Source organism: Pyrus communis, chromosome 1 (genome assembly GCF_963583255.1).
Source record: "Pyrus communis chromosome 1, drPyrComm1.1, whole genome shotgun sequence".
NCBI lineage: Eukaryota > Viridiplantae > Streptophyta > Magnoliopsida > Rosales > Rosaceae > Pyrus > Pyrus communis.
In genome coordinates, this window is record NC_084803.1 from 8,008,286 (window position 1) to 8,029,103 (window position 20,818).

At 35.1% G+C, this 20,818-nt stretch overlaps 3 protein-coding genes across 4 annotated transcripts; 1 reads left to right on the forward strand and 2 right to left on the reverse strand.

Moving 5' to 3' along the window:
• Positions 1 to 964: 964 nt before the first annotated feature.
• Positions 965 to 2,082, reverse strand: LOC137739000 (uncharacterized). Its single transcript, XM_068478477.1, has one exon. The coding sequence runs from the start codon at positions 1,994 to 1,996 to the stop codon at positions 1,316 to 1,318; it is 681 nt and encodes a 226-aa protein (XP_068334578.1). The 5' UTR covers positions 1,997 to 2,082; the 3' UTR covers positions 965 to 1,315.
• A 6,723-nt stretch (positions 2,083 to 8,805) lies between these two features.
• On the reverse strand, positions 8,806 to 12,856 carry LOC137712779 (uncharacterized). Its single transcript, XM_068451944.1, has 9 exons — positions 12,505 to 12,856; positions 11,783 to 11,988; positions 10,868 to 11,049; positions 10,459 to 10,743; positions 10,315 to 10,373; positions 10,180 to 10,216; positions 9,981 to 10,052; positions 9,418 to 9,742; positions 8,806 to 9,290 (listed from the first exon to the last, which is right to left on the reverse strand). The coding sequence occupies exons 1-9, from the start codon at positions 12,638 to 12,640 to the stop codon at positions 8,895 to 8,897; spliced, it is 1,698 nt and encodes a 565-aa protein (XP_068308045.1). The 5' UTR covers positions 12,641 to 12,856; the 3' UTR covers positions 8,806 to 8,894.
• Positions 12,857 to 17,464: 4,608 nt separating this feature from the next.
• On the forward strand, positions 17,465 to 19,182 carry LOC137731575 (small ribosomal subunit protein uS17). Of its 2 annotated transcripts, none has more exons than XM_068470718.1 (6): positions 17,465 to 17,566; positions 17,670 to 17,710; positions 17,888 to 17,988; positions 18,528 to 18,672; positions 18,754 to 18,843; positions 18,967 to 19,182. In XM_068470718.1, exons 1-6 carry the CDS (start codon positions 17,555 to 17,557, stop codon positions 19,055 to 19,057), a joined length of 480 nt encoding a protein of 159 aa, XP_068326819.1. In that variant the 5' UTR covers positions 17,465 to 17,554; the 3' UTR covers positions 19,058 to 19,182. The 2 variants fall into 2 exon arrangements, with proteins under 2 accessions (XP_068326819.1, XP_068326830.1); XM_068470729.1 differs by having other exon boundaries at positions 18,754 to 18,833.
• The last annotated feature ends 1,636 nt before the right edge of the window (positions 19,183 to 20,818 follow it).

The following is a 20,818-nucleotide window of genomic DNA, read 5'->3' on the forward strand; positions in this document are numbered from 1 at the left end:
ACGGTCCAAAATAATTATAATCTAACCTACCGTTCGATCTTAATCTCACAATTCAAAGTTTGATCTTAATCTCACAATTCAAAAGATAATACATTGCATTTTTCTAAATAATATTTTGAGTCTCAGGGTTAATTTAGTATTGCTGTGTTTCAAATTTTTTTCACTTAAAACTGTGAAAATAAACTGTTTTTAAATGTTTATCAAACACTTTTTTTTAAACTCTGCTTTTTTTTATACCTATTTTTAATTTTTTTATAAAAGCACATTAGTAACATCATTCTTCGTCTCAATAACCTTCGTGTTTTGAAATTTAAATAATGTTTCAAGTCTGAATAACGGCTTCCTTGGTGTTTTCATGTTAACATTAAACTTTTATTTTTCAATCCTTAAATCCAATCATTTTCTATTTTTACCTCAATTTTATTTCTTTTAACTTATTTGGTTATAATAATATATTCAGTTCCTAAGAAGGTTCAGTTCGTCAAATTGGAGGCGCCAACTCCAATATTCAGTTCCAAAAGTCATGTTCAAATTTTTAAGTAATAAATTTTTTTAAGTTATCTCCCACGAACATTATCAGCCAATACCTTCACACCTGGCAACAAACCACGAAAGCTACAAGGAACAAAAGTCAGAGAAAATAAATTAACGAGTAAATAATTAGAATAATAAATTAACGAATAAATAATCAAATAATTCAAAAGAATATACCTTCAACGGAACCAAACGCTACCTGGTATACCAATACGACGGACTGAACGGACGGAACGCACGTATCGGACAACGCGAACGCACTGAACGGAACGGTGACGGACGACAGACGGCAAACATAACGGAACACCCCAAACGCTGCAAACACAAATGGATTGAACTCAACTGCCGTGTCACTAATGGTTTGAACTGGTAGTTAATTAGTCCTTAATCAGATTTTAATTAGGGGGATTAATTGTGGGATTAGATTAGATACTCCAACAACTGTCCTTCCAATTTTCCATAGCAATTCATTACAAATATGGAGTTTCTCTTTCATAGGGTTTCTTCACTTGACGCCGGTTCCGTTCCGTGCATCCCCAAAAGTGCAAAACTCGCAGGCTTGACTCGGCGCCGCCGCTTCATAACTCGTCCGAGTTGGTTGAGGCGACTCATCTGGGCCATCGGATGTATCTGGTCGGATCGGATCACTGTGCGCTCCGAGTTCGACTTGCCGGGTTCAAAGGGGAAAAAGAGAGAAATGGCCGAAAATAACCAACCTGTGTCTGTTCTGTCACTCTGTAAAACAAAAATCAGAGAGATCGATGTGAATCGTAACTCGCCTCTAGTCCTGGGCGGTGGACATGACGGAGAGCCGGCTCGGCCGCGGCTGAAACCCAGCTCTCCGCCGCTGCTGGTGAGCGCAAGGCCGAATCAGGGCGGTCAAGGCTCGCTTCACCCACTCGCCTTCGACTCCACCGATTCGAACCAGCGAGTTCGTCATAGCGGATCTGCGCATATTCAACCTGTTCGACGGGAAAGATCCGGTGTTTTGACTCCCGCCCTGGTTCTTGTGGAGGCTGCAGCGAAATGATCCCGGATGCGACGTCGGGGAGCACATACAGGTCTTCTTTGGCATCGAAATCGGTCCGGTTTTCTTCGAAACGGCGATGGATCGGTTCGAATGATGGTTGGGAGAGATGGATCGGTGGTCGATGGAGAACCGGACGGACGGAGACGGAGAGGAGGAGGTGTAGAGATTGACACGCGTCGGAGACGCCGATCGGTGGTGGTGGTGGTTGTGGATCTGCTGATTGTAGTAGTGGTGGTCCTGGTGGTGTTGGAAGAAGGCGGAGGCCGGAGACGAGAAGCTGGAGCTTGTCGAAGAAGCGAAACCTGATGCGGATGACGAGATCGCGCGATTGGAAGCCGTGTAGAACCTCCCAGAAGGTGAGAGCGAGCGGAGGACCGGTCCGCTTCCATTGGACCGGGTTCTCGCTCTCGATGAATAAGATGCGGTCGCCATTGGAGAGAGTAGAGAGAGAAAGTAAGTGATGAGAGGAGAGAGAAACGAGAGAGAGAGAGAGTCTTTTTTACCTAAAGGCCCCTAGGGCGTTGGATTTGGCAAACCTATCGAGTCTCAAGTGCCGGTTTTATAGATCAGGAAGGGGGAGGGCGGGTGGTAATTAGAAGGATATCTGGGGGTTATTTGGGAATCCCGGTTTACAGGATTGGTGGGTTTTCTGACAATGGGAATCTTATCCAACGGCTGGAGTGATGGGGACTGGCCGAAGAGGACGAAAGTTGGAGCCGCTTGTTCAGCTTCTGCCGGGGCCACTCCAGAGCAGGCCACGTATAAACTCAATGGAAACGCTTGCGTTTGAAAGTACGAGAGGCCCCGTAATCTTCTCTTAATTACGTATTGCCATTGGCTTGTTCGGCGTGTAATCCCTTAACTAACCCCACACTTTTGGGCTTTACTCTCCTAGGTCCCTAGTTTATTGCTTTTTCACTATTTTATTAATAAAAATTTATACAGTTATATTGTTTAACCTTTTTAAAATAAGTAGACTGGTAGGTTGGGTTGTTTATTTATTTTTTAGGAATTTTGGTATGGAGGCAAAAAATAGCAAACGGGATTCTCTTCAGATTTTTTTGTCGATGATCTTAGAGATTCGTAAATTATGTCAGTTTATTAGATATTGTATGATTAGCTTTTTGTTAGATACTCCTTCTATTTAATTTTAAATCAAAATATTTAAAATAATTTCTAACAGTAGAATGTACGATAGACGAATATGATTATTAAATCTTCGGAATCCTCACAAAAGGTTCCGGATTCTAAAAATGGGGCAGGATGGTTCAGGGTACTAATAATGGAGTTGGTTCTTTTACGTTGAATTTAATTTTTTTTAGGCGAGTGGGCACTTGGTTGCTCAAATTAGTGGAATTCTTAATCACTTTTAATCCTTAATTTTTATTGTTCTTATCTTTGTCTAGGAAAAATGCAAATCTTCGTATTCACTCGAAGAATCAAGAAAGAAAAAAAAAAAACCAAAGTTAAGAATTCTTTTATAGGCTTAACCGTGATCGTTCAAATAGAAACGTAGGAAGATTATGAGAAAAAAAAAATCATACTGTTCCCTTTATATATCTGGTGAATTAAGACATACACTAGAGAGAATTTGGACGTGAAGGGAGATAAATACAAAAAAAATATATATAAACTAATGTTTATGAATGTCAAACCACATGCTGATATGTATCTAAAGAATGAGTAAATTACGGTCTAGTGTATTCCTCTTTATTTATAAGTGAGAGGTGTTAGGTTTTATTATCGTCAAAAGTGAATTTGAACCAGAATATTCCTAGCCCATTGTGAGACTCAGTTCCTCATTTCCTTCATAGTATAAATAATATTGTTTGTTAAAAAAAATGATTATAATAATTTAGGAGTTTGATCAAATTCAAAACTATGAAAATTGGGCCAAATTTGTGGTGTGAGACCAAAGTATTGTTCAATTTTTTATGACCGAGTTATTGTTAATGTATTCAAACAATACTTTTCATACTAGTTGAACATCCATAGGCTTACAACATCATATGATTCAATTATTTTCTTTGATTCTCATTTGATTTGTTAAATTCAATAAATAAATAACGGTTGTTTTACGGATATGAAGTCCATAATCTCGGTTACAAAAACGGTTACACCCGCTAGAAGAAGTCCAATTTCCAGGTGAGTACAACATATTGAATTCTTAGACGACCAATTCAAATTGGTGAATAATTCTTAAGCTTGAAGGAGGGCGCAAAAGAATAAGAGGATTCGACTACGCACTCTTTGCCGATTTCATTCACACGTTTTAAACTTTTAATTGAACTTGCTTGGTTTTATACGAAGATTCGAGTTGAACATGCTTCAAGCTTTCCTGAAACTTGCAACTTAAAGTAACAGCTAGCAAAACGTAAAATCAGGAATTGGATCCTCTCTGAGGCAATGCTTCGGGATCCTACTGACCGGACAACATGGGCCGTTGGATTTTGATCGAACGGCTACAAACAGGGGCGGTCCTTCTACAGTTATAATAATTGTAGCCGTTGGATCAAAATTCAACAGCTCATGTTGTCCGGTCAGTAGGATCCCGAGGCATTGTCTCCGAGAGGATCCAATTCCGTAAAATTAATGGTAGAAACAAAATCTTCGTCAACTCTTAACATATACGTCTTGAATTCAAAACTCTTATTTTATTTCAATTATTGTAATAATTTTGAATTTTACGTTTTTCACCTAAAGATAATAAATTTTTTATTTTTAATAAATAACTTTTGACGCACTTGAAACTTGGAGCATGTGCTCAGGATGTAACGCTCCACCAACTCAGTCACTGCCTCAACCATATCCAACCATAGCTAAAGCATTAGGGACCTAATTTTGCCGCTAAATACTTTTATCCCACTTGCAAGTTAGGCCATTACACGTGGATTCAATATTGAAAGCCCAGTTTTCTTTACGTTATGTTTGGACGATGAATTTTCAAATTTAAGAGATTTGGATCATACTATTAAGAAATAAGTTACAATATATTAATCGGAGGGATTTAGTAAATCCTCTTGCAGGCACGTCTTTATAAAGCTCGTATCAGGAAAATTGTAATCTCTCATATAAGCATTTAGTATGCATTCCTTAGTAAGCTTAATCTCAATCTGTTATGACTTGAAAATCTCTCATTAAAACATGACCCTTAAGGATAAAAATAACTTTATTCAGGTCCAAGTGTGACCATATCCGCTTGAATGTAATACTTTTATGCTGCAACCACAAAGGAAAATACTAGGGAAATTATATTTTGCAAATCACACAAAATGACGATTGATGGTTGAATTCTATTTTTAACGATTTAATGAAAGAATTCAACCATCAACCGTTACATCATATGATCTACAAAATATAGTTTCTTTAACATTATCCAAATGAAAATATATCTTCCAGTAATTAAGGCTAGTTTAACTGTTGAAGTAAAACATCACTTTTATATAAAACAATATGTATTATAAAAAATAAAAAAAAAGGTCAAAGCTTAATAATTTGATTAGAGGTGAGAAAGATTCAACAAATTGAAAATAATTTTATCTTTTGCTAATTAACTATTTTATTAATATCTGACTGGGTATGAAGAACGGAGGTATTATTTAACCATGGTCCAATCTATTAGACCTAGTTTTTTGCCTCCTTCCAAATGAATAGATTTGACCGGCATATGTAGTACGTACTAAATAAATCACTTGGCATTTATAAATGTGGATCAGAGTGAGGAGGGAAAAACAATTTAAATAATAGTTCTTGTGCATAGGCTAATTAACTTGTGGCAACGGCTAAAATGATCGTGATATTGACATAACTTTTCACTTTGGTATTTGATATTTAAAATCGATAAAAGTGGTTCATGAGTTTGTCCATTGTCAATTGTTTTGGCCATTCCGTGAAAAAACTATGTTGAATAAGGGTCAAAATGACAAAATATTCTCAATTTAATAAATAACGAGCCAAAATGATTTGACAAAAATTGAGAATATATTTTGTCAATGTGGTGCTTAATTAAAGAGATTTTTTTTCTGAAATGACCAAAATGATTGACTGTGGATGAACTCAATGATCACTTCTATCGATTTCAAATTTTAAAAACCAAAGTAAGGATTGCGTCAATCTCAAAAACCATTTCGACTAAAAAATCTTGACTTGATGCTTATCTTGAGCTCTTTATATTGTCACTTATTGCACTTCATAGATAAGTTTGTGAGCTTATTAAAAAACAAAAATGATTAAAATAAAGCAAGCTTTATTTGTAATTATTGCATAGGCAAGCTGTAAGTTGTTTAAGATATTCTTATTTGGGTTGTGTGATTGGGTTCTAGATGAAAAAGAAAGCAGCCCTTTTTTAAATTCAAATTTATAAGGGAGAGTACGTTTTCTTTAGCCGATGTTGTTACACCCACTGCCAAGATTGACGATTGCATTCATGTCCTAACCTTTAAGCAACAAACATTTATCATATTTAAACAACATTTACTTGTGAGGAGTTAAACTGCGTTTTTCTTCCTCTGTTAGTTCATAATATGAATAACATTCTTAATTAGATGCCTTGTTTCGTACGACATTGATTCTTAATAGAATAAGATGTTTTGTAACATCTTAAATACTCAAATAAGAAAAACTTAATAGAATAAGAAAAACTTTGTAACATTAGCTTAGATATTTTGGTGGTATATAATAGAATAAGATGTTTCATTATCACCATCACATCAAGTCTTTCTTGCAATTTAATTGAATTAATAAATACTCAAATGTCAAATCGTTCGTAGTCAATTGTTTGAGGAAGAGGAAAGGAAAGTATCATTGACACTTTAAAAATCTCATTCTACATTCCTAACGAGTGTATTTTTCTTTCTAAATACAGAAAATTTGGAGTGTAGAATGAAATTTTGTAAATTGCTAATAACAGTTCTCATAAGAAATAAGGATCCTTTGTGATTGGTATGGGTCAATTGAGGTTTACAAGGCTGGCAAAGGAGGCACGCCAGCCAAATTGTGTAATAGGTGAAGTGAAAGAAACAAACAATACGTCACCCTTTTCAATTTTACAACCAACACGTATAAACGATTGATTTGAACTTTGAACATTTTAAAATATTAAGAAGGAAAAATATCGTGGTGGCAACAACTATTGTATGAATGTTAGTCAAAATATTCTTTGAAATTGATATAACTCTTCACTTTGATCTTTGAGATTTGAAATCGATAAAAGTGATTCTTGAGTTTGTCCACTGTCAATCATTTTGAACCTTATGTGAAAAATCTCTGTTAAATAAAGATTAAAATAACAAAATTACCCTTAATTTAATAAATAATGGCCCAAAAATGATGTGACAAAATTGACGATGGACAAACTTAGGGAGACCACTTCTATCGATTTTATATCTTAAAGACTAAAGCGAGGAGTTATGCCAATTTCAAATACCACTTTTAACTAAAAAGCGAACATTGTATTGTTGTGATTACTCAATTCAAAACCAGAAAGGATGAATGGAGTAGGATTCTATCATCTCTTTTTTTCCCTCCCCTTCCCACCCCTCCTATTTGAACAGTCATAGTTAAGTCCATGTTAACATTTTATATTAATTTTTTTTTTTATAGAAAGAGAAAGACAAAATAGAGAACGTAAGAGAAAGAGATGGAAGGGGATGGAATGAGGAAGGGAGATGATCCTAGTCCAAAGATGAATTGGTGTTAATATTTTCAATTTTATATGTGGCAGTGACTCATAATATAATGTATGAAGGCCACCCTCCATGTTTCAAATTTGAAGGACAAGGAAATGACTGAAGGCAACCCTAAGCAAGTAACATCCCAAGATAAAGAAACCTAACCACTTTGTTTGCAACCAAACCAAGAATTTTCAAAACTTTAAAATTATTTACTAATGCAGTGAAAACAACACAACAGTATTTCATTGATTAAAATAAAAACATTACTCTTGTTGATAGAAGACTCATTGGCATTATTTCACCTTTAAGCATAAGATACTTAATATAAATTGTGGAAAATAAAAAGAAATAAAACAATAACCTTGTTGTATCAATAATTGGTCCCCGAAAAAAGACTGCCTTAATCTCCACTTGCTGATTAGGTCAAATCAACATTGAGATTAGAGAGAAGGTTTTGCATCTGAAAGTGGTTAAGCTGCTTCTAAAATCATATTTTAATTCCACTAATCTTGATTAGGCTGCTGTCTTTCCTCCAAGACACTACTATTTTATTTTTATTTTTTTAATTTGAAACTCTATCCCCTCCACATGTTGGAGCTACAAATAATGTCGAAATTTGTTGAGAAACTTTCAACTGAGCACATGGATGGCTGCTGTGCGGGTGACCATTTGAAGCTTACAGCTGGGAAATGCCTCAGTTTTCTAAAGAACCACATGCATTTTTTCACTAGATTTTCTCCTCGAGGAACACAACATCTTGTTTTTAGTAGAATACAAGGAATGAAAAAGTAAGTGGATCGCACGTTAAATTAGGTATGCCATAGTCGATGAGATATATCTCATACCTGAACTAGGTTTCATTTCCGAATAATTTTCATTCGTGATTTTTTAGGTATGCCATAGTCGATGAGATATATCTCATACCTGAACTAGGTTTCATTTCCGAATAATTTTCATTCGTGATTTTTTCCATTCCAAGTAAGAAAACATGCTTGTAAAAATAAAATTTGAAATTTTTTTTTCACCTTTTCTTTTGGGTGTTGGGTGTAGTGACCACCAAATTTTTGAATGCTTGTAGAACTCCAGGTTCATAATTCAAGAGGACCAGAACATTTTCTTCATAAACTCAGGCGGGAAGTTGAGCCCAAATACTAGTCGGCCTTGAAGGAATTGGATTATTTTATCAAAAATGAAAGAAATGCAAATTGCATAAATTTGAGATTGCTTTGCTTTTTTCTAAAACTGTTTTTACTGGTATGTAAAAATAAATAGTGAAAAAGTAAGTATTTGGTAAATTATAGTGATAGAAAGTATTTTTAGCAACAACAAAAAATGATGGTGTAAGATTGTCAATATAAAAGTTTCATTAACCAGCAGTGTTCACTTGCCTTCAAAGGAAAAATAAACGTTTTTTTTAGAAGCATATGTAGAGTTGGTTCTGCTTTCTGCTGTTTTGGACCCATGATTTTGAAAAAAATTTCATTTACCAAACACAACTAAAAAGACCCCAACTTTTTGAAGTAGCTACTTTCAAAAAAAATTTAAGCAACCCCAAACCAGCCTAACAAGAAGCATAAAGACAAATCTAACGTTCAATATGCAGAAAGTTTCAAACCAAAAAGAATCCATTTGCACTGTTACACAATTAAGCAGTGGAATCAATGCTCCGAAATTTCACCAAGATCCTTTTCTCCTCCAGTACCTTGAGCGGATTCAGCCATCACCTCTTTCGTATAAATGCGGTGGCGCCGCTCCCTCCCATATATCACCCAGAAGAGGAGTGAGAGCATGACCGAGGTAGAAACAATCACCAACCCAATGTAGATCCATCTACTGTACCGGCTTAGGCCGGGACAATGATCCCGGTAAACGTCACTAAAAGTTTCCCTAGCAAACGTGCAGTCTTGCAGTTGAACCAGTATAGGGGCATAATTATACAAGCCGTTGCACAGACTTACTCCGGTACTCATCTGGCTGTAGAAAGTTGGGGTCAAACGCCCCGCTGTGGTGCAAATCCCGTTTGGTGAAACCTGGCAGACATATTTTCCCCATACCTACAAAAATTTGAGCGAAAGTGTTTGAGGTTAGCTAAATTGGTCTATGAATGTAGCCGTAAAACTAATGTCCTCGAAAACTTTATCCATCGAGTATTTTATGCACTAATGCAGCAGAGTTCGGTACCTCTGTTGCATTGTTCAAGTTTACTTCGCCTGCAGTGCAAACTCGATCGGTCAAGTCAGGAAAAAATGGGTTGCAGAGGGTTGGCACCAAGGGACCAGATTGATTGAAGTACATTGGCACAAAGGCGGGGGCGAAATTTAAGTTAGAGACGTTGGTGATGACCTCGTTGATCAAGTCGACCAGTTGCAAGGTGACTTCTTTGTTTCGCAGCAAGGTTTCTTGGGCGGTTGCACTGTCTACACAGGGCAGTATATCATCTAAAGCTGTATGTGCGGCGGGGTTTTGGACCCATTCATCCATTGCAACACAAGTATCTGCAGCCACACTAGTATGTCAAAGGGAAGAAATAGTTAGTTCTAGGTACAGATTGACGATACCTATTACTTAATAGTTAATACCAGATGAAAAAGATCAGTTGTGGGCGAATATTTGGCGAAACAAGGAACCAAGCATTTCTTTTAGGAAACAAAACCGAAACCATTCAATCTAAAAACTAATAACATTTTTTAAAGACAAAGTCGAAGAAGAAAGAACTTTTAACTGGAAGTAATCACAAGACTTACTTATGTAGAAGAAGGAACGTGCCACACAAAATAAATGTTCCCGTCACAAGTATCCATGCTGCGATTACCAGGCTGCAACAGTTAAGATATAATTCTTTGGTGAGTAAAGAAACAAGCAAACGTTTAGCGCAAATTTACACAGCTCTAAAGAAAGAAATGACAGAAAGAGAGAAACGAGGTATTGTTGGAACTAACTCACATGTACACAAGCAACTGCATCCCGAAAAGTGAAAATACTGGACGGATATGTTGCGAAAGAGAAAAGAATAAGTACCACAAAGTAAGATGTTTAGGAAACCAGAGTATAGCGTCATGAGGATATCAAGCAACTTACACAATCCCAGAAATGTTAAGACAAGCAGAATGGCAGCACTTATGATAAGCGCCAACCTCCTGCACGTACATTAAGATCCGATAAGGTTTCAAAAGATATGGAACACGTAAAATGGTAAAAAGAAAGGGAAAGGTTTTTATCTACATTGAATCTAAGAGATCTCGTATGTCCTTTGAATTCTCCACGGTTTTCTCGGCAAGGGTATTAGCAGAAGAATTAATCTTTCCTCCGATTTGATCGATATCAGTTTGAACGTTAGCAGGTAAATAAACTTGATCAACTCCAAGCTGCTTGGCCGAAGCAAGATAATCCGATGCATTCCTCAATTGTACGACTGTAATATCTGCCTGATGTACAACATACTCCAAAGTACTTGTTGTGCTACTGTGAAACCTCTGTTGACCAGTGTATAACACAACACATCCGATGCTGTAATCACAAAATAGCACACAGTTTTTAAACAAGTGCAACTGAACATGAAGTCAAAAATACACACAAACACACACATATGATTTATACATATGTATATATTTGTAGAGAGAGAGGGAGGTACATTGTTGCAATGGTGAAGAGCACAAGGAATATAAGAGAAAGAGCATAGGCTGTCCGAGAATAGCCATAAGTCTGCCTTTGACAGCAAAAGTAGCAGACGGAGATGATCAGCAAGCTCAAGCCAAAACCCAGGAACCAGATTGCAGCAATGGCAAAAAGGGGAACTGCAGTAAAACCCACCGACTGCATTCGAGGAAAATATTAGATAAAGAATGTGTATACGAACTTACAAAGACATTTCAGACTAAACACAAATGAAAGTGTTATTAAGTGATGATCGATAACATAAATTCAGAGAAAAATTTGAAGAAACAAAATTTTTGCAAACAAAGTTTTACAAACAAAACCGACAGAATGAGTCACTCAAAGATCGCTGGAAAACTTACTTTGTCACAAACCAGACAGAACGATTGACCATCATCCATATGCATATTACAGTGAGAATGAGACCAAGACCTCAAAGACGAACTAAAAGATGTTTGAAATTTTGTAATCGTCAATTACCGGCATTGTATGTCATCTCTTGGTCACCTCGTGAACAATATTCATGGTCGCTCGCCCTTGAATTTTGATATCAAGTATTGCGATTAAAACATTAAAAACACATTCATATATGACCTAGTGAGTAATACAACATTTTTGTACCATTTACCCTGAAGTACTACACAATATCATAAAATCAGTTCACGGTGTTGAAATTATTACAAATTGGTGTTTTAAGTGCTGACAAATATTGCCAAATTCTAGCAATTTCACTCAAGTAAATTTCGATCTCTTGTTTTAACTACAAAACAACAATGGAGTAACTTTCTCCCTGATATCAAAAGCACCCTTATCATAATAAAAGACATAAATTTAGAAGAAGAAAAGACAAAAGCAAAAAAGCAAAGTTGTTGAAAAAGCGAGATGAACTTACAGCCCAGTAATGATGATCACTGATATTCCAGCCTCCTGTGTACCTCTTGAACCCATTGAGAGGGTCTTTCCTCTGTGTTCTCTGTGCAGCTAACACAATCGATGAGCGTTCAACCGGTGCACCGAAGGGTCCCTCGACTCCCTCCATAAGGAACCTCCCAGTCCCCCATTGATACCCCACTTCATATTTTCCATCAAAATCCCACCCTAAAAGTAAAAGAAATCAGTAAAAATAAAGGAAAATGGAAGGGAAAAGATATTTGCCTTTTGATCTGTTGCTTTGAAAATTTGGAAAAATTCAATTAAGAATTTTGGTGTGGGCAATGACTCCACACACTCCACAAACTCCTCACGTGTGTGTGACAACAATTATGCCAAATACAGCACAACATATTGGATGAAACATGTAGCTGTTGGACTTCACACGTCAGTCAATCTGTTGTGATAACACATAAAACGTTGCGGTTCTACCCCAAACTAATTAACAACAAGGGAGCAAAGAGATTTTCAACTTTCCGACGTTGGACTACACTACAAATCCTCACAGATAACCGTGGACAATGTACTACCACCCTAGAAGGCAAGAAGTAAAGATTTCAAAAGTTTCAATGTTTTTTTTTGGGTGAATGAACTATGAACACAAATCACAGAAACGTGCATGATATCAAAGAAACGAAGAACCCAAATGAGGAAATGCATGGAGAAGTGAAGTAAAGTGAGTACCTGAAGTTGGTGGTGATTGGAAGGGTGGAAAGTTTGAGTCCCCATTAGAGAAGAAAACGAAAGTTGGAGAAGAGAGGAAGAGAAAAATGAGCAGAAGGAGAAGCAGAGAGGAGGGAAGAGAACCGTAATTTAACATGCTGAGAAGTCACAGAGTGTGAGAGAGAGGCAGTGGAGAAGGGTAGGAGGAGGAGGGAAATGCTGTATACTTTCATCCCCCAGTTAATCAGTATGTCGTTGTCGCTTTTGGTTTTGCGCCGAACAAGTATTTTTACAGAAATACCCTCTTCAAAGTTCTCTTGTTGGTGATTATATGGGAAAGAGTAGTTAAGGTTTTGGTATTTTAAACCTAAAGAAACTAAAGAAAATGGTTTGAAAACTTTGAGTTTTAATAATAAACACAAAATAAATGACAAAATGAATAGTATCAGGATTGACTTTTTAGTGTAAAAATGTGATTTTTTATTAAAATGAATAGTACCGTATATTTTTCGTTATAATTCCCTTAAATCTATTTTATATTTCATGTGAAGAGTGCTCAATATGTATTTTGTGGCTTTTTAGTATGGTGGAAAATTTTAATATAACCAATAGTTAGGTTGTAATAATATATGTAATCACATAAATTATATATTACGGTCAAATTAAACTGGTACATTTATATTAGTGAGTATAACGTTTTTCTTCAACTTACTATATTTCAAATTCAATCTCTAATCGTCATATTGTTCGTAACAGTAACACCCATAAAAATACAATTAATAAGAAGGGTACACTGGTCAATCTGCAAATAGATAAAAATCATGAAAAGTTCTGCTGCGGAGGTGTAGAAATTCAAAAAGGCCAGTGTTGGGTCCCAAAAACCGTGTCAACCTTTAACGGCTCGTTCCTCGAGGAATTACCATTTTTTCCTTCTCTTATTGTCCTCCAATGGGGACTATAGTCCAGGTAGGACCACGATCTCAGCCGCGTTTCTCGGTTTTCTCTTCTTCCCGCCGAAAATGTTTGGGCCTTATAAATTTTCATTTGTAAGTTGGGCTATGAGTTACAGGTCTATGGCCTATTGTTTATGCGCGTGTTTGTGAATGTTATCGGTTTGATATATTGTGAAATGTGAGCGACACATACGTCAACGGTCAAGCGACACATTTTGGGTATGCATCAAATTGGTTATTCATGTGTTTTGTAATTTAAGTAGTTAAAAGCGTTTATCTTGTATTTAAAGTCTGAGATTAAGGGAGTGTATTTAATTAGAATTTTAAGGGATTTTAATTCTTTTAATGAATCTAAGGGTATTGAATTAGAATTTTAAGTGATTTTCTAAAATTCAAGGTGTATTTAAGATAGTTTATTAAAATTCTTAGAAATTCGGGTGTATTCAATTAGGATTTTAAAGAAGTTTATAACATTTCAGGTGTATTCAATTAGAAATTAATTTTAAAGAAGTTGAGAAAGTTGAGGAATTAGAGGGAATTGGAAATATTTCGTAGTGTATTTTAAGTATCCACAAATCTCATCTCTCCCCATGAGATTTCGAGGGAATTTAATCAAAATTTTATATAAAATATCTACAAATCAATTAAACTCCATAAAAATCCATAGATTTATAAATTCATTAAAGTCTCTCATATTCTCAATTGAATACACTCCCCTTAAACTTCGATTTTATAAGTAATTATAAAGTATGCTTAAACTTAACCCTAAATATATCACTTTAATTATGTGGCATTATGTGTAGCCCATCCAAGCCGGAATGTTTGAGTGCCCATCCAAGCCGGTGGCTTCATGCTAGTTTGTTCATGAACTGTATTGAACAGTGGTGGCAACGCCTTGTAAACACCAGCAATGAATAATTTATCAGTACTGATCTAAGCCAACTGATTCTCAAAGAGTGGAAAAAAAAGAAGCATGAGCAATATGTATCCTAAATTATATACAAATTTGTTACAAGAAATCTAACATTATATATACCTTCAATATATAGGTGGCGCATGAAAAAGGCTGTGGAAGAATTAAAACCTTCAACAACTCCTCAGATCATACGTATTTGGAATAAAGTCCAACAAATAAGGTACAACACCATTTCTTACCTATTTATTTTTAATGGCATTCTCTATATCATTCTACAAATTAATTATCTCAAATTATAAAATAAAATAAAACAATTTATGGATGCAGAAAAAAGATTAACAGTGGCCAAACAACTTTTCTAAATACGGTAAGTCTTCTCTTATTTTCATACAAAAGTATACTATAAATTCAAATTGCATTCAATTTTCAAATATAAATAAAATTGCATTTTTTGTCAAAGTACAAAGGTTGAAGTACAAGATTAAGGTAATATTTCTTATTATTTAATTTTGTAAATATGGTTACAATTTGTTACCTCAAACTTGACAAATATATTTATCTTTCAGTATTCTACAAGTAACTGGAGTAAAAGTATTGCCATGAGAAAATTGTCAAACTTAAAGGTATTTAGGTTAAGTTGCTTACAATCTTTATAGTTAGGATTGTGCATTATAGTTAGACTTCTTATTTTATCATCATTGCTTGCAGATTAACCATGAAAATCTAAAGCATCAAGTGCAAGCAAATGGGTGGCAAGCATGGCTTTGATTTCACACATAGGCGCTATGTTTACATATGTACATGTTGTCCATATTTTGCTTTGCTTCATATATTAGGAGTTCATCCCTAGCTAGCCTATAACTTTGATTGAAAACTTATGAATCTAAAACATTTTGATTTAAGGACATTAAGTGTTGTCAATATGTATTTAGAAATCAAATTACATGTCATATTTTCATATTTTTTTATTTATAAATAGTATATGTTTTCCCATTTTATATTCGTTGATGTTTTAAAGAAAAAATAGTAAAAAATGTATGAGAGATTACTCACATATGTGCAAATTGTATGGAATATATGCTCCTAAATTATTCAACAAATGTGGCAATATGACAATATGGCATGCGATAACACCATTATCACTTTGGAATGATGTGATGATTGTATGGTAACACCATTATCTCATCAACCTTTCTTCAATTCAAGCAATTGGAACTACGTAGCCTGACCCATGCTCTAATGTTGAACATCTCAGTCCCAACCCAAAATGGCACACCCATAATTATGTACTCATTCCTCTAACTGCATCAATTATCCCATTCACACAACCATTGAACAAATGATCTGCCAACCTGCTCGAATGACGCCAAATATTGCCCATAATACCTTTTTGTCCACCATAATAAAAAAATGTTGTTGTGCACCCTTTTAATACAGCCACTAATCCTCATGTTACAAAATATATTGATCATTTCATATTTTCTATACAACATTAAATAATTAAGCATATTTTTTTATTTTTTATATGAGAGTTTAAGGAACCTAACTCTTGATCTTCTTCTGTACAATATATAAGGGTAAAATGGTACTGATGGAGATAACAAAATTCTAACTAGACTGAGTAACTTAATTACCAAAGTCATAATAATGATCAAGCATAGCTCATTTCGTGAAATCAAATTCTATCAGCCAAAAAAAAAAAAAAAAAGACACCATAATAATTAGCATGCAAAAAAAAAAAAAAAAGGGTGGATTGGTTAGTGTACAATTCATAAATTTCATTTTTTGGTACAATGGGCAGGTGCAAAAAGACTAAGTTAGATGATTGAACATAATAAAAAATTGAAAATAATAAGAAATTGTTGTGATGGACACAAACACAATTTATAAAATAATCACTTAAGAAATATAAGAATATCTAAAACAACACATTTTTGGGGCGCGTAGCGCCGTGATGCAAAAATGCCTCTCGCACGCACGTTAGTGCGTGCAAAGAGGCTAGTTTTATGAAAAGATCAAGTAATTTTATTTATTTTAAAACAAAATGGAAAAAAAACAGGTTTTGAACAGTTCAAATGAAAATGCTAAGGGATATTATAGTTGACCACGTAATACGGATCAGCTATTATCCTCTACTTTGATCTAGTGTTAGGAGAAATTTTTAGTTGTGACGAGAATACGGATGGTATACCATTTGTTTTTATGTAAGTGGTGAAATTTTTTAATTTTTAAGTTATTAACCTTTTAACATACATATCCCACCATTTATATAGAGACATGTGGTATATCACCTCGTGTGACGGTCACACTAAAAAATCTCTACTAGTGTTACTCATACCTGCGGACTGCAAATTAATAGGTCAAGTAGCAGTTTATCCGATTCCAACTGCTAATTAAATAGTGAAATCCTTGGTTTGTTATATTTCACTGGTCTCCTTCCTATATTAGAGGTCTAATTACAATGAGAAACTATATATTCGGTGTCACAAGTCCATCCAAACCCTAACTCTTTTTCTAAACCTAATAATATATATCTAAGCTACATATTAATAAAATAAAAATTAATAAAAAAGGTTTCAAATTACATTTTAATAAAAAATCATCCATTAATTTTATTTAATAATAAAAACAAATATAAAAAAACCATAAAAAACCTAACTCGCGCCAGGCGGCTCCCCCAACCCCAAAAACCCCCCTTCCCTTTCCACACTCCACTTTTTTCTCCTATTATCAGCTACAGTAATGTATTTATTTTTTTCTTCTTTTTATTTTTTATTTTTTATTTTTTGCTTAGAATAAGAAAAAAAAAACTCCAAATTAAATTACATCCACAGTACACGGGTGATAGATTATATATTCCTACTAATTAATAAAACATTAATTGTCAACCAAAATCTTATGAAATTACTAGTTTAACTCTCTAATTAAACAGAACATAAATAAGAGATATGAGGCAGAAATATAATTTCACACAACCAAATTTTACTTTTTTTTTCTTCAAAGTATCACCTATATGTAATTCTAACATATCTCTAATTAAAAATAAAAAAATAAAAAATAAAGGATATTTTAGTCATTACATTAACTAGGGTTTCCGCATATATTCGCCTCACTCTTATTCCGCATAGATTAGGGTTTTGTTGCTCATTCAGTCTCTGCTTACGGCGTCGTCTTCCACCACTCTACTCGAACCAGCTCCAAAATGGCGGAACAGGTAGATCCCGATCCCTCTCTCTTTCTCTCTGTCTGTCTCTCTCTCTCTCTCTCTAAATTTTCTGTTTTCTGAATCTATCCGTTCGTGCTTGTTTTTGTTGCAGACCGAGAAGGCTTTCTTGAAGCAGCCCAAGGTTTTCCTCAGGTAACCAATTGATTTCAAAATTTCATATTTTCCGAGCTTTTTAATTCGATTTGGTTCGTGTTTTTGTTCATCTGCTTCTGCTGAAATCAAATGGTTCTTTTTATTTATTTTATATAATAACATGAATATTAAGATTAATGGGTATATAATATATGTGGATATTATGAATATTTGCAGCTCAAAGAAGACAGGGAAGGGAAAGAGGCCTGGAAAGGGAGGCAATCGCTTCTGGAAGAGTGTTGGGTTGGGATTCAAGACCCCCCGAGATGCTATCGACGGTATATTTTAATCTCTTGTTTTTTCTCTGTTTACTTTTACGATTGTTGTTTTTCATTTTTTTTGGTTTTTGTTTGCTTTAAATTGTTATGTAAAGAGCTATTTTCCTACTTTTTATTAGATTATTTGCATTGTCAAGCATTTGGGCTATGTTGTTTAATTATTATCCATGGACCCCTGATTGATTGAACTCGTGTAATGTGTACAAATTTATCATCTTTTTTAAGCTGAGACTAAAGTTCGGATATCTAGATGATGAGTAATATCTTACAACTGTGATACTTCGTGTTCTTTGGTGGGATTGTAGTATCGTCTCAGTTCATTTGCTTGTACTATAACTTAGAGATGCCGTGGAATGCTTTGAAATTTATTGTTGCTTGTTGCCATTTGACATGTACATTTGATGATCCAGTGAGTTGAGTGATGTCAGGAGGTGAATAATGCTTGAAGTGGTTTTGTATTTGTAAATGGTAGAATGATGTGTTATTTGAAGTTTGGTGGTCATATTTTACATGAAAGAACTGCTTGCATGTTACTGCAGGAACATACATTGACAAGAAGTGCCCTTTCACTGGCAACGTCTCCATCAGGGGTCGTATTCTCTCTGGTACTTGCCACAGTGCCAAGATGTCAAGGACCATTATTGTTCGCCGCAACTACCTTCATTATATTAAAAAATACCAGAGGTGAGGCTAAATTACTATGAGAAAGTGAAGTTCTGTTCTGTTTCTTAACAAGAGGATAATTAATTTTTCACTTATTTCTAGATACGAGAAAAGGCACTCAAACATTCCGGCTCACGTTTCACCTTGCTTCCGTGTGAAAGAGGGAGATTATGTCATTATTGGCCAGTGCAGGTTAGATTTTATGCATGTTGCTTGTTAAACTATTACGATTGGTTTCTTATGCTTTAGTTTGTTTTACCCATTAGTCGTCAATTTATCTTTTGTTTAATCAGTGATTCTCTCTGAATTTTGTAGGCCATTGTCAAAGACAGTGAGGTTTAATGTGTTGAAGGTGACTCCAGCCGGTTCATCTGGAACTGGGAAGAAAGCATTCACTGGAATATGATATCTGAGAAGTATGTTAGTTTTACTTTTGTGCAAGAAGTGCATTTAGATTGAGCTACTCTTGACAGATGAACTGTTTTTTGGCATTTTATTTACTTTTAAAATATTCGGTCCGTGTACGGTGAATTAAGGTTTTTGTTGAACCATTATCATGAATTTTACTATCCCTTTATCATTTTGTATTCATATTGTTGCGATTGTGTGGGTGACGGGTCTCTGCCAAATTGATTGCCAATTTAGTGCAGTCAATTATTTAGTAGCTAGTCTAGCGCCATGCTACTGCCATCGCTTTTACACCGATATTTCCAACGGTCGTCATGGGTATGTGTTTTTAGATCGTTTAGTTTCGACGATTGAATTTGAATTTGATGGGAACACTCGTATCATTTATGGTACGTATGAGGGTAGAGGATGTAGACATGAATGATTTTTTGTTTTGAGGGAGTTTGAAGGAGTTAGACACGAATGAAACTCTTAATCTTTTTTGTTTTGCATGCATCGACCTTCAAGTTGGATGAGTTTCTCCTCTCATTTTCTTCAATATGCCTTGATTTTTCAGTTATGAATTTTGTTTACAATTTTGTCGGCGTAACGATTCCAATAGTTGGTGTTGGTAGGGAATGCTGCACATCCAACTCCTTTCCCAAGGTGTTATGCCTTGCGTCTTTTGTTCTCCAAATCCAATTGTTCTTTATAAATATAGAGGAACGCTACATAGATCATATTTGTTGACTAAATTTACAAATTAAATGATGTGTCAGTGTCATCAATAAGAAATAAACATGTTCACTGAAGATCATCAACTTTTATATCATATAGTTTAATGATTTAGTCTTCGGACCAGGTGGACGAATTGTCTGCACACGAAAACATTCCAATCTCACCATCTCCCTTTTCTCTCTTTCTACTTGAACGGTTGTGATTAAGTTTTGTGAACAACTTATATTGATTTTTATATAAAGACAATGGGACACAAATGAGTGTTAAGAGGAGAGGAGGGAAGAAGATGATCCCAAAAAAGTGGCCATATGCAACCTCTTGGAATGATATAGTATATCTGCCAGTTTTCCAAGGCCGTACCGTAAGGGCAAAATCCAATTGTCTAAGACGCAACCCTACAGGGGAAGTCTTCGGGTCGAGCCTTTGCAATATTCTTTCATCAAAATAACAAAAAACAAAACAAAGCATACATACACAAGACATTAAAATGATCAATGCCCCTATGACAACCATGACAAGTTTCAAATTTGACAAAAATTTAGCGCACAGAAGTCGCTTAAGTAACTACAAATTTTTTGCTTAAATGAATTGAAGGACCATAGTTTGTCCGTACCGTACGGCACCTCTTCTAATGGTTGCCTTGCCAGCTGCATTTGCCAATATGGTAACGAGAACGACCTCAACAAGAACAAGATTGTAGCGGACACACAACCAAAAACTAGATAAACTAAAGAATTTGCCAAATTTGTCAATTGAATCACGTTGTCTTCTAAGTCCTCGCAATCATGTCGTGTTTTTCGTGTTTGTGTCGTTTTTTGTAACATATTTGATATCTTAACAGATTATGTTATGTTAAATCCGTTAAAATAAATGGGTAATATAATCCGATCCGAAATCGATCCGTTGACGTCTTGTATTGAAAAAAAAAAATCATTTAAAAGCTGAGAATGAAGGAAAGAAGAAGCAAGTAGCATGCAATTTCCTCTGAAGTGACAACCCATTTTTATCCATTGACATTATCAAAGCAAGGTTTACCCAAAAT

Coding starts and splice junctions, on each gene's coding strand:
- LOC137739000 (XM_068478477.1), bottom strand. CDS start 1,996: ATGGCGACCGCATCTTATTCATCGAGAGCGAGAACCCGGTCCAATGGA.
- LOC137731575 (XM_068470718.1), top strand. Junction 17,711..17,887: donor CAGCCCAAGGTTTTCCTCAG/GTAACCAATTGA, acceptor GAATATTTGCAG/CTCAAAGAAGACAGGGAAGG. Junction 17,989..18,527: donor CCCCCGAGATGCTATCGACG/GTATATTTTAAT, acceptor ATGTTACTGCAG/GAACATACATTGACAAGAAG.
- LOC137712779 (XM_068451944.1), bottom strand. CDS start 12,640: ATGTTAAATTACGGTTCTCTTCCCTCCTCTCTGCTTCTCCTTCTGCTC. Junction 11,989..12,504: donor CCAATCACCACCAACTTCAG/GTACTCACTTTA, acceptor TTTTACTTTTAG/GGTGGGATTTTGATGGAAAA. Junction 10,053..10,179: donor ATGCAGTTGCTTGTGTACAT/GTGAGTTAGTTC, acceptor TAACTGTTGCAG/CCTGGTAATCGCAGCATGGA.